The sequence below is a fragment of the Biomphalaria glabrata genome, chromosome 16 (genome assembly GCF_947242115.1).
Source record: "Biomphalaria glabrata chromosome 16, xgBioGlab47.1, whole genome shotgun sequence".
Lineage (NCBI taxonomy): Eukaryota > Metazoa > Mollusca > Gastropoda > Planorbidae > Biomphalaria > Biomphalaria glabrata.
In genome coordinates this window covers 22,412,223-22,425,623 of record NC_074726.1, presented here as the reverse complement: position 1 = coordinate 22,425,623, position 13,401 = coordinate 22,412,223, and the positions used below count along the sequence as shown (strand labels likewise).

The 13,401-nt window shown below is 35.7% G+C and overlaps 1 protein-coding gene across 1 annotated transcript; it reads right to left on the bottom strand.

The window, feature by feature from the left end:
* Positions 1-2,360: 2,360 nt before the first annotated feature.
* Positions 2,361-10,741, bottom strand: LOC106078313 (epithelial membrane protein 2-like). The gene is made up of 4 exons (XM_056013964.1): positions 10,654-10,741; positions 7,580-7,818; positions 5,728-5,916; positions 2,361-2,587 (listed from the first exon to the last, which is right to left on the bottom strand). Exons 1-4 carry the CDS (start codon positions 10,671-10,673, stop codon positions 2,397-2,399), a joined length of 639 nt encoding a protein of 212 aa, XP_055869939.1. The 5' UTR covers positions 10,674-10,741; the 3' UTR covers positions 2,361-2,396.
* Positions 10,742-13,401: the final 2,660 nt, after the last annotated feature.

The following is a 13,401-nucleotide window of genomic DNA, read 5'->3' as shown; positions in this document are numbered from 1 at the left end:
GCTCTGTTCTCGTCTTGATGGACACAAGTCGCCCACTTCGCGACGACTTGACGTAGTTGTTGTCTTCCAAGATTTTTCCGATTTTTCCTCATGAGCCCTAATTAGTAAGAAGAATGTAATTATTAAGAAATTCTGGGGAGTGGTCTTGAAAGGGAGAACTCATTGCAAATCTTACGTCTTTTAATCTGAAGTAAGTTACTGTATTGGGATGCCCTAAACATATATTCGGGAAAGATTATGTAACTTTGCATTATTTTGTGATAACGTGATACCTAGGATCCTTCTGTAGCATCTCAATTCCATTGCTAGGATCCTCCTCTCTAGCTCTGCAGTCAGCGTCCAAGACTCACAAGCATGTAAAAATGTGGCCATGACTAGGGAGCGCATCAATCTGATTTTAATGCCCAGGACTAAGCCTTTGTCTTTCCATATTATTTTAAGTTTTTATTACATTTTAAGTTTAATCACATAGCTACATTATTTCTCAAGTACCTCTAGTACTTAGTCGAAGACAAGAGAATTACAAAGTTATATCATAGGTATTAACTGTATAGAAACACACGCACTAACTAACTTATGAATCCCACCCAACATGCTCTCCTATTATCAGTATTTTTCTCGTGCAACTTTAACCTACAAGTGTTAACATATATACGACGTAACGACCAAGTTTGTGACAGTTACTTTATACTTGGACATGCTGACAGTTGCCTTAAGATCCGCCCAAAACCGTGGCTCACTCTCGCAGGCAGTCGTGAAATAAAAAAAAAAAATTACTTTTTTTTTATATATTTAATTTTGTTTAAGTTTTATATCAGAAGATTTTTAAAAAATGTTTTTTCTTGTTTTACACCAATATCTCTCTGGAGGTTCCTCAATGGTTCAGGCCGATCAGTATTTGGGTCACAACGAACGACGTTATAATGATCTCGAAACACGTTCTCTCTCCTGGGTATTAAGAGGTCAAAGGTAGCTTCTGCCATCATGGAATGAAGAAATTCAAACACTCAAAGGAGGCTGAAAGGGAACGAATAGTTATTTTTTTTTTGTCTCGGGGATCTCTCAGAAGAAACAACTTGAGAAACACTGAATAAAAATATTGTAGGTCAGTGACTTTTTTTTAAACTTCGTAAAAGTTTCAAGTGTTGCTCTACATTTAACTCTGTATTCTGTTTCCGGAAACAGTAGTAGAACACTTACATCTGTAGATAGTGACCCGTTACAGTTTATATTACATGTTTGTTTGCAATGTTTGAAAAAGCTTAAGTTCTCCCTTTCAGACCTTGCGATCTATAAGGCAGATGATGTAAAGATCTGATTCTTTGGCCAACGGTTAACGAGAATGGTGTCATGTGGCCAACACAATGACCAACCAGCACAACGACCAACCGTCTTTACTTTCCTTAACGAAAGTGAGGTACCCATTATAGTTTTAAGGACTCAGGGGCGCCCTAAAAATTCCGAAAATCAAAATCTTAATCTTCATCGAGTTTTGTACCTAGGACCCCAGTTTCGAAAGCCAAGCTCTTAACCATTCAGTCAATTAAAGATTTTCCAATGACACCCAGAAACACTTTACCATTAAGATAAATGACACATTTTTATTCAATTATGGAACAGTATTAGCATACTTCAACAATCTGAAGAGAACATTACCAGGGTAAAAAAGAAAAAGCAGACAGAGATAAAGATGGCAAGACAAAAACAAACAATGGATGCGCCAATCATTGAGAAATATTTCTAGTTTAGGGGAAAGACAGTAAGAGTTGAAGAAAAACAAAATGGGTGGCAGATTTTATAAAGTTCCCCAAGGTGTAGAAAACTGAGAGGTGAAGGTGGGTCACATCATTATTTGTGACATGAACTAGTCTGGAAATCTCGGAGTACACTTGAAATTCATGGGTAACATTTTTCACGTCAAAGTTTGCTTGGAATGATGGGTAAAAGATCTCGTTCTGAGAGCTGACCACATCGTCATAAGTCAGTAGATAACATAGTGATAGAAGGAAATAGACCTATGAATTGTTCTTGTATAAAAGTCAGTACTGATGGCTAATGTATTGTGCATTTAATGTATTCTATTGAATATTTAATTATATTTCTATATAAATACTTTTTTTCGTTTTATTGTGTATATCTATTTTGCATGTTTTTTTAGCGCTTGCACTGTGTTGTACCTGCTTCAGAATTTATATTTTTTAAAGAATTCCTACCACTCATTTTTTTTTCATTATCTCTAGTTCTGGTGCGGCAGAGATTTAAATAAAAAATCAATCTATGAAAATATTAAAAAAAACGTAAGTACAACGAGTTGTAGCTGTTATTACGTATTTATTATCTAAAGAATGTCAAGCGTGATCACGCACTTTAAATGCATTTATACATAAAGACTGTTCTTACACATGCACATAGATATAAACAGCATCATTGTCAGATATATGAAACAGAATACCACTAAGAAAAATAATGGCTCCTCCAACACCACTGAGGACAATGGAGTAACCAATTTTGGAATTCTGGTGAAAAAAATCTAGCTTCACGTGGACACCCGCTGCGTAACAGCTTGTACTGACTGCAATAAAGACCACTGAAAAAGACAAGAAGTAGAATATTAAATTACTGAACAACTATCAATGTCTATATCAATTCTTAAATACATAGTTCTATGAATTTCACGTATATACATTTAGCAGTCTGAAATATAAATGAAAGATATGCCAATAAAATGTAATGAGTTTACAAACTTTAGGGGGGCCTCGAGTTTGAATGTCACTGAGGACACGGACTTTGAACGTCAGTGAGGACACGGACTTTGAACGTCAGTGAGGACTCGGACTTTGAATGTCGGTGAGGACACGGACTTTGAACGTCAGTAAGGACTCGGACTTTGAACGTCAGTAAGGACTCGGACTTTGAATGTCGGTGAGGACTCGGACTTTAAATGTCGGTGAGGACTCAGACTTTGAATGTCAGTAAGGACTCGGACTTTGAATATCAGTGAGGACTCAAGACTTTGAATGTCAGTGAGGACTCGGACTTTGAATGTCGGTGAGGACTCGGACTTTGAATGTCGGTGAGGACACGAACATGAATATATGGTTTTCAAGAACGTCATTAGGTCCGCCCAGTTTTATTGGCTATTTTACATTCGATGGGAAAGAATAGACAGTTAGTCGTTAATTGTTGGTCATAATAACTACTGAGCTTCACACATTCAGGGAGTATATTTTCTGTGCAGTGTCATTGGATATTTCAATGTAAGCGATACAATACTGTAGCATTACAAGCACTGATGTATATATTGAAACTGAGAACATTTAAAATATTCTCAATGTTAAAATCTCTTTGCATTTAGTTCAGCGGTTCTCAACCTTTTAAGCTTGGCGACCCCTTTTTACTATCCCCCACTCTGCCGCGACCCTACCCCCCCCCCCCCATAACATACACGGCAATAGAAGAATACACTAAATACAATCCATATTTTCGATGGTCTTAGGCGACCCCTGACAAATCGTCACTCTACCCCTCAAGGGGTCGCGACACACAGGTTGAGAACCCTTGATGTAAATTAACAGTATCGTGTCTCTTAATATAAAGCGATGAAAAAAGAAATCGAATAAAGTAGTTAAAAAAAAAACTAAGGGAAAGAACCGGTAAGTACTGCCATTTATCTAAAAATTGCAGGGGTTAACCCCCATTCTATTATATAAAACAAAATTTATTAAATGTACTAAATGCTTGACTAATTGGTCATTTTTTTATTAATTCGACTATCGACTATGAATAATTATGCAAAATTTCAACTTGATCAAGATGCGAAGTGGGACAGTTGGCATGTCAAAACGTAATAAGGGGGCGAAATTTATCATATATATATATATATATTAGAATGAATCACCCACAATTTATTAAATAATTGTTTCGTTTTATGATTGATTCATTGTTAGGTCTTAGGAATAATTGTGGAAAGTTTTAACTTGATCCGACATTAGCAAATGAGAGAAAAACATATTCCAACATTTTACCAGACAGACAGACGAACAGACAGATAGACAAAAAGATTGAGTTTATATAAGCATTGTAAAAAAAAAGATGCACTTTCTATTTTATCATATATAATTCAAAATTTGACTAATAATTTTTTTTGGATCTAGTTTTAATATAATATTACTTTGTATACCTTAGTTGATGTCATGATTTTATTGGATTATCCCTCTTTTAAGGTCAATGAAATGACTTGTTAAATTTTAAATGTATGAGGTCATAATTGAACGATGAAAAGAAGATTACAGATTACGAGGAACTTATTGGTTGACTTCTAACTTTCAATTTATCCTAACATTATTTTGATCATAAAAGCGAAAGTAACAATCAGATAATTTAATTTAATTTTGAATGATAATTGACAAAAGTATTATGTAAGTACTTCTTAAGGTATACATATAAAGTATGATACTTAAAAAACTTGTTATTGAATTGTTATTGAAATTTTGTTTGTATCATTCTTATACTATTGTCTTTACATTCCAGATTTAGACTTTCTTGTCTCTCGTGAAAAATAACATAAGGACATTAAACAAAATATAATAATAATAATGATAATATTAATAATATTAAGGCTTGTCCTTGAGTGGAGGCGCCGTGGCTGAGCGGCTAAGCTCTTAGCTATCAAACCGGTGGTCCAGTGAAGACTGGGATTTTTCATTTCGGGATCTTTGGGCGCTTCTGAGTCCACCCAGCTCTAATAGTTACCTGACATTTGCTGGCCACATGGCATCCTCATTAATTGTGGGCCACAGAAACTGATGACCTTTTTATCATCACAAAGTCTGAAAGCGGAACATTTTTATTTTTTTGTCTTCGAGTCTATTTCCCAAGGGGGTATGTAATAGCTTAATAGTAAGTTTGGTTTAATAGGGTATTTTATTTTTGACGTGTAAAAGTTTAAGTTGCCATTTCCGACCTTGTGGTCTATAGGGCAGATGATGTAAAGGTCATCTGTTTCTGTGGCCTACAGTTAACAAGGGTGTCATGTGGCCAGCACAACGACCAACCGCCTTTACTTTTCCCTAACTAATGTCAGGTACCCATTAGAGCTGGGTGGACTCAGAGGCGCCCGAAGATCCCGAAATTAAAAATCCAAGTCTTAACCAGGATTCAAACCCCGGTCCCCGGTTTGGAAGCCAAGCGCTCAGCCGGAAGATTACAATGTTACAACGGAAATGGACTGAAGACAGAATAAATCGAACTAAGAGAGACCTCTTGTAGCAACTAAACGTAGACTGTACCCATCTTTCTGTAATAAAGTTTTGAGTTACAAAGGGCGGATTAACCTTTTTTTTGTACTATTCACTTTGTTATTTGTTTCGATATTTAAGAACTCGCAACTGCAAATAATAACATTTCAAGTAAACAGACTTACAACTTGTTCAACACCTTCACTCACCTAGATCTACTAACCATCAACACAACGCAGCCCCAGCTGCGACCTACATATTTTGCCACATCTAGCTCAGATATAATCTTTTCATAAAAAATCACGGTTTTAAAAATTATTTTATTTTAAAAATATTTTAACAGTTACTATGTTTATACTGGCACACCATCTTAGACCCAAAACCTCAAAGAATAATTTAGCGAAAGTATAGCTGCTTTCTTATTCGATGATAATAAACTATTTTAACTAAAATTTACACCAATCTGTGTAGGCTACAAAGACATACGTACAAGAAATGAAGCTTGTCCATAACAGGATGTTCTTAATAAGAAAAGATTTGACTCGTTGCTTTGGCAATATAAATAAATAAATACACATCTCTCCCAAGCAGCATAATCCACTGAGCATTCCTAGAGTTGCTAAAACTTGAGCTGCTTTTAGTGCTTGCAATATTCCTTGGTCATGTCTTTGAAAGTCATCTAAACACATATAAAAGTAGAAGGCAATGCACTATTTAAAAAAAAAAAAAACATTTTATGTTGACGTTGATGTTACCGGTCGTTGACTTGTAGCACCAAACCTGCTGGTTGACAACTTGACCGTTATATGCGTAATTTATGTTACTTAATTAAACTAAAAATTAAATTAAACTAAAAACTTGAATAAATTCATTGTGAACAATACTAATTATATCTTAATTTTAAATATAGAATAAAACAAGTTAATATGAAAGAAAATAAATGTACTATAATGTGGTAATCCTATTTCTTAACAAAATCTACCTCACTACAATAGCTCAACAATTTGGTCTCACGTTATCGAGTCGTGTCCTCTAACAAAGACAACCAATCCCTAACCTCTTCCCACCGTCACCATAGACACACACACACACAAATATATACACACACATACACACACTCCATAACAAATACGAGGTCATATATGTTTAATGTTAGTCAAAACATTGTACATTGTTAGCCGCCGGTGGTCGAATCACATTCTCTTTTCGCTGTCTACGTCTTCCCTCTGCAAACAATATAAATATACACGAAACAAGTGTATTAGAGAACATTTTTCATGATTTGTTTTTAACTATTAGAGACAGCGTGTTGTACTGTGAAGACTTATATTGCTAAAACTATTGATTTTGTGGCTCTGAATATCTCCAGAAATCTAGTTATCCCCTTCCTTGGATCTCTTTTGTTGACATCATTTGAGGGTTTTCGTACCCATTTAAATGTTATTTTTTGCACCTTATTTCCAGCAAACAAAGAAAACTTTGGCATTTGTAGTTGAACGGAGTCTCAAGCTCCTTACAGAAAGTTTAATTTCTCAGATTGGGCTAGAAAATTTTGTTCAATCCCAAAGTTTCTTCCCGAAGACAAAATCTTTAAAATAAAATAGAAGTCAGTTTTCCTTACATCGTATTAGTATCGAGACCCCCCTCTTCTTTTCTCCCATCCCAACGCTTAATTCTAACAAGGTTACAAGGCTGATAAAAAGAAAGAATAGAGAAAGTGTTACATTTGCTAGATGGGAATTGGTTTCATCTTTCAAATTATCAAGCTAAATCTCGAACTCATTTATATTGCAGATTTTGGCCATAATTTAAACATCGTCAAATACGCTTAATTCAAATGCATTGTTGCCAACAAAATCAAAAGGAATTCAGCTGTAATTGAAACAATATAAAAAAATGCCTGACTGTTAATAAGCAACCGTTCTTTTTACCGTAAGTTAGTCATTTCTTTTAAAATTAGTTGTAACTCTAAAAGTGAAATTCTAATACTTCTTTCAGATGAAAATTATTTTGTGCTAAAAAAAACAACAAAATAGCTCAGAACTATTTAAATCTGCAGTGCTGAAAATGCACCCATATTACCAAATACCTTTTTAAAAACATTTTTTATCCACATTTCTTTTCAATTGTACACCAGATACACCTACTGATTAACTATTTACAGTTTTTCTGCCCTTTATGAAAATCCCTAATACGACAACAAATACGCGCATTATTGAAGTGCTATTTAATAAATTCTTGTGTAACAAAGAACATTTGTTCGTTTGTTTTTCTCTTTCTAAATATATTTCATTTCAAACAATTCAATATCAGTATTTTTTATCTACTAGATACGTCAATACCTGTAATAGGCGAACAATGATATTCTATACACAAGTGATAACAGGCTTCCCAGAGACCCAAGGTTAAAGTTTTGAGCTTGCGACTGTCATTTATTCCTGAATTTTCCGAATCCTTTTCCATATTGACCACAATCCAATTGGGAGTAACCATTCCTACAGTGTGCAGTAGTAATCCCGAAATAAGTAAGACTGCACAAACACAGTGTAAGGCATTGATTCCACTTGACAAAGTCGTTTTTCTAGTAGAAGAAAATATTGGACATTTTAAATATATCTATCTAACTAATAAAGGCATTTTTTTAAAGATTTACATTAAGATCTAGGCCAAGCCGTGGACCCAATCACTCATCATCACTCTTCCAAAGAAAGGCGATATACAACTCTGTCAAAACTACCGGACCATCAGCTTCATAAGCCATTCCAGCTAAGTCATGTTAAAATTATATTAAACCGGCTAAAACCAATAGCAGACAAATATATATATATATACGTGTGTGTGTGTGTGTGTGTGTGCTTTAACAATAACATTGGGGACTGGTTAAAAACCACAGTTCGATTTAGACTAAACTGCTTACTATCACCAACTCAATATCTTCCTAGAAAGGATAATGAGGGACTTTGAAGGTACTGCAAGCATTTTAGGAAGAAGAATTACTAACTTGCACTTAGCGGATGACATAGATGGCCTTACAGGGACAGACGAAGAACTAGCTGAGACTTGGTAATGTGCATAGACCAGACTTCCGCAGCTTATTGTATGCAAATAAATGCCGAGAAAACTCAAATAATGACCAATGGCAAACTGGGCTTTAAAAGGGGCAACTGTATTGGAGGTGAAAAGATGACCTGTGTCAGTAGTCTTAAATACCTTAAAAATCAGACTGATGCGCTCCCTAGTCATGGCCACATTTTTATATGCTTGTGAGTCTTGGACGCTGACTGCAGAACTAGAGAGGTGAATCCTAGCAATGGTATTGAGATGCTACAGAAAGATCCTAGATTTCACAATGAAATACCGTATCACAAACAAAGAGGTTGAGGCAATAGCTTATATTCTGCGGCTTAGTGATACAAATTTATTTATTAAATAAACGGTAGTATCACATTAAGAATCAGATCGGATGCGAGCAGCTAAATGTACATTATTACTGTTAGGCACTATATTTGACTAGATCTAGTAATCCTGGTATAGTAATTTTAAGATTAAACTTGTTAAATAAGATGTACGAATTCTAGTCTACATCTTAATGTTTTACTTCACCAATCACCAATAAGAGTCTTAGTATTGATGACCTATTCTCCTATTTGCTTTTAAAAGAAAAATAACGCCAGATGATATTTTGATATTTTAAATGTTATTACTTTAAACGAATCAAGCTTAAATATCCCTGGTCCATGGGTGAATTTGATATGGTCCGCCTCTCTTTGTGTACATGTTTACAAAATATTCAGTCAACATTTTACTGAGTGCATGAAACATTTGAGTCGCGTGCGGTAACATGAAGCCATTTTAAAGAGTTAACCAAATTTTATTTGAAAAACACATTTAAATTAAAAAAATTATAACTGTCAAATAAGAGTTCTTATAGTTAGGGATTTTTCGCCAAAGATATAAAAGGTGAAGAAATAGTTTCATTCTTTTTCGCACTAACCCTCCACTCGGTTTTTACCCATGCAGCGAGTGCAAGCTACAAGTTAGAAATATATATATATATATAGTTCGTCCATCATGGTTCAATGAATACCACTTTTGTCATGCAGGGGGCTAAAGGCGTTGCAATGGGGTCCTATTGTAGCTGGTGAGTCTTAGGCCTGGAATGTTAGGCTCAACACTGCCAGCTCTGTTCTCCTTTCCTCAGCAATTTGTGCGCCAGTTTTCTAAGCGCGATGCCATGATGCTATGTCATGTGCTTCTGTCTCCCAGGTGGCTGTGTCAGTGCTGAATGCTTTCAGAAAAGATATGAGGGTGTCCCTGAAGCGTTTTCTTTGTCCTCCGCTTAATTGGCCATACAGGAGTCGTTTAAGGATGTGGCCTTCCATTCTGCAGACGTGTCCTGCCTATTGCATCTGGGACACCATCAGGATTGTGCGGATGCTTTTGCAGGCCCGCTCTCCGAAGGACTTCAAAGTAAGAAGTATATTGTTACAAATGACAGTGATAGGTAGAGGTCAACGTATGACCCCGGCGAGATAACACAGCAGCGGGTGTTCTCTGGAATGTACATGTATAAACAAAGACAGGATGTGACGTGTCCTTACTTGTTATTCCAGAAGGTACTAGCAATGTCCAGTGACAGATAGAGGTCACAACTTGTGACCCCAGCAAGATGACACTGCAGCCGATGTTTTCTGGAATCTACATGTATAAACAAAGACAGGATGTGACGTTTCCTCACGTGTTATTCCAGAGGATACTAGCCGTGTTTGTGCAACTTTGGACAAGCGATTAGGGACTCTATATAATCCAGAGAGTTAATGTGAAAGTCAGTCGTATGGAGTCGTGAGTGAGTCGTCGGTACTGTTGTCTACTGTGCGAGACAGTAGAAGAAAGATGTGTACGACTCGATGCAAGTTAACTAGGGTAGAGTTAACTGGAGTGGACTACTGTCGTTAAAGTCTATACAGCGAACTACAGTGGATTTGAGCCGTTACAGTCGATACAGTCGATGTAAGACGTGTACGGCTCTGATTCGGTAGACTTTGAGTACGACTTGGTTCAGCTTTGGGAGACCTGGAGCGACACTGGGAAGTGTGTCGTTGGTCTGTTCTGTGGAATACGACTCGATGCAAGTTGAGAAGACATGAATTGCAACGAAGTGAAGAGATGAATTGCAACGAAGTATAGCTAACTGTAAACTGACGGATATTGTACAGTCTTCTACGCTACATGTTACAGTAACAAATTGTTAGAGTTTATAGTCAATAAAGTTATATGAAGCTGAGAGTTTAGTCGTCAAGTTCTTTGCAGTGTTTTTATTTGTGTGCCTACTAGTACATTTAGCCAGAAAATTCAGAAATACGTAACAATATCATAAAATAAACCTAATATAAATGATGTACAAAGTAATACTCACTTTGGCATATTCAGTATCATCTGATTTAGCAGAACCGTTGGGAAAAAAAAAACTTCTTAGTTCTGTGTTGTCTAGGACTGTATAATGTCTAGAGCAGTAAAAGTAGAAGGACAAGTGATAAACTAATTTCACAAGAAACTATTATGGTTATAAAAAAAGTGTGCAACAATAACTTTTAAATTCTGATGTGGTTTAAGCAATTCTACCTCATTGAAGCTACAACAGTGGGCTACACGTTAAGCATAGATTGCACTTTAAGAAAAAAGAAAGTAATGTTATAAACAATAAATTAAAAAGTATATTTTATTATTCCACAAGAAAAAATTTGGTCAGAACAGCTAAAAATATATGTACAATAGTCCTGCAAGAAAGAAATAGTATCCAAACTAATATTTGTTATCACTTCTTTTTATTACTTTTTATTACGATCACACAGTCAAAAAACAACTATAAAATCAAAAATATCTTATTTAATATTGATGAAAAAAAAAAACAAACGCTAGTGTAGATTTATTTAAAGTGATATTGATAGTTATAAAGATAAAAATAATGAAATATTTGTAGGTTACATGAAATGTAAAAAGTCCAACACATATTTACTCAGACGAAGCGCGTGATTATTTAGACATAAACTTGCGCATGCGCCGTTGTTAGACATTTCCACCGACTCTTACCTACACTTGAGAAACGGAGAGTAGCTAGAAGTCGTAGTGACATTTATCCTAATACCTAGAAGACTGAAGTTCAACTAAACATTGATACAATCAACTAGTAATCTGTACTGCTACAGTATGTGAGTGGTAAAAACGTTCGTGTTGCGTTAGATTTAATTTAGCTGTAGACAAGTGCGAAACGTTATAGACTAAGAATGCTTGATGGTGAGGCATGCGAAATAAACCATGTTTTACAGAGTGAAAAGTTCAAATCCTAGACATGATGCCAGAGGCGTAGTGAGCAAAACAAGTGGCAAGGTACATTATTGGTGCCCCCACTCTCCATTTTCCATGAACATCACATTGAAATATAGGCTGTGTGCGGCGCTTCCCTTATGGTGGAACCCGAGGCATCGTGCCTCCTTTGCCTGCCCCCACCCTTCCACTACGCTTCACCCAACATCCACTTTCTGTCTTGTTAGATGTTGGGCGATAAAGCAATAATGTTAATTTCTGAAGAACTGTCAAACAAATCTTAGCATCATCCTCACCAATCTAATCCCCAACAGTGGAAGGGCTTATACAACTTATTTTTTTTTTAAATCATACTTATAATCATGCTCATCATCATTATCTTAAAAATCTTAAAATCTCAAGTGATAGTTTCCTTGAGAGGCTTAAATTTTCTCTTTCAAAAGCTTATATTAACAAATCTCCTACTAACTACTTCGTAGTCGTTTTAAGGTAAATTGCATCACCATTAGTCTATTTACTGCCGTGTGTCATATGCGGCCTGTCATGTTATACTATCCTGTTCATCACAACTTTACTATCAGTACTAACAGTACATAATTAAACAGCATAGACTCAGACTTATTGGGGTGGTTGTACAGTTCCTCAATGGCGTATACCAGTGTTTCCCAAAACTTTTTCCTTAAATGAACACTTCTCAGATTCTGAGTATTTAGCTCTCTACTAGTTAATTTTTCAAGTAGTTCGCGGAACACCTTTTCGGGCCTAGGGGAACACAAGTATTCTACAAGACACATTTTGGGAAACCCTGGCGTATAGGAAACGATATATGAACATCAAAGCATAGCAAAAAAGGTTGTGCATCACTAGTCTAAAGAAAGTTTCGTCTGGACTTAACTATAGGCAACATAAGATATATCCTTCCTTTAGAACATTAAAAATCATTACAGGAATATTTTCAATCATTTTGAAGAGTAGAGGAAAAAAATGTCTTTCACAGAACCCATATCTCTAATAGCGTATTAAGTCTAAATCCTGTCCTGAACGAGTTAACTGACAGTCAAGTTTAAAGTAACATAGATATACTTCATATACTTGACTCTAGACCAACACCATTCTAATTGTAACGCTAGTGAGGACGATTTGGTCATGTAACTAGGCTTCCTGTTAGCTTCCTGTTAGATGTAAAGATAAAGACGACGTCACTTGTTTAAAAGACAACCTTAAACTTAACTTTCAATAGAAAAAAAATGCAGATTCTTCAACGCCTTATGCAAACTTATCTTCTAATTCACGAAGTGGCCATTATCGCCTTATATTGCCCGGCCAGCGTCCGAAATGACAGACCATTTCGCTATTTGGCCATTATGTTTACAAGTTGCTTGACACGATTGTCCGTCCAAATAAGCTAGAAATGATGAGAAGATTTTTTAAAATTTCCTTAACAATAATTACATTATATACTTAATTAACAAAATCTGTGAAATTATTTTTTTTTTAATTATCAGCTTCTTCCATTACTTTTGCAACAGTACGAACATTGATTACATTTCTAATTTCACAAAAGTCTTTGTCCCTTAAAATCAGCTTGTTGAGCACGCAGTAGTGAAATTTCACTGTGTATAAGCAGTGGCATCATTACGTGGGTGCGTGGGGTACGGGCCGCACCGGGTGACAGCCAACAAGGAGTAACACCTAAGTGGAAAATACACCTTTGCATTATTAGTTAATTAAAAAGAAACAAATTTCAGTGGCCAGAGACCTGAACATGTTCATGTACAATAAATCTTAAGATCTAAATAGCCATTTTGTTTTCTGATACAAATAATTCTGATTGAAATTA

Excerpts from the sequence above, each read along its gene's own strand:
- LOC106078313 (XM_056013964.1), bottom strand. The coding sequence starts at position 10,673 with ATGATACTGAATATGCCAAA. Across the intron at positions 7,819-10,653 it reads ATGATACTGAATATGCCAAA|AAAAACGACTTTGTCAAGTG; the intron begins GTGAGTATTACT and ends TTCTTCTACTAG. Across the intron at positions 2,588-5,727 it reads ATGGACAAGCTTCATTTCTT|TGGTCTTTATTGCAGTCAGT; the intron begins GTACGTATGTCT and ends TGTCTTTTTCAG.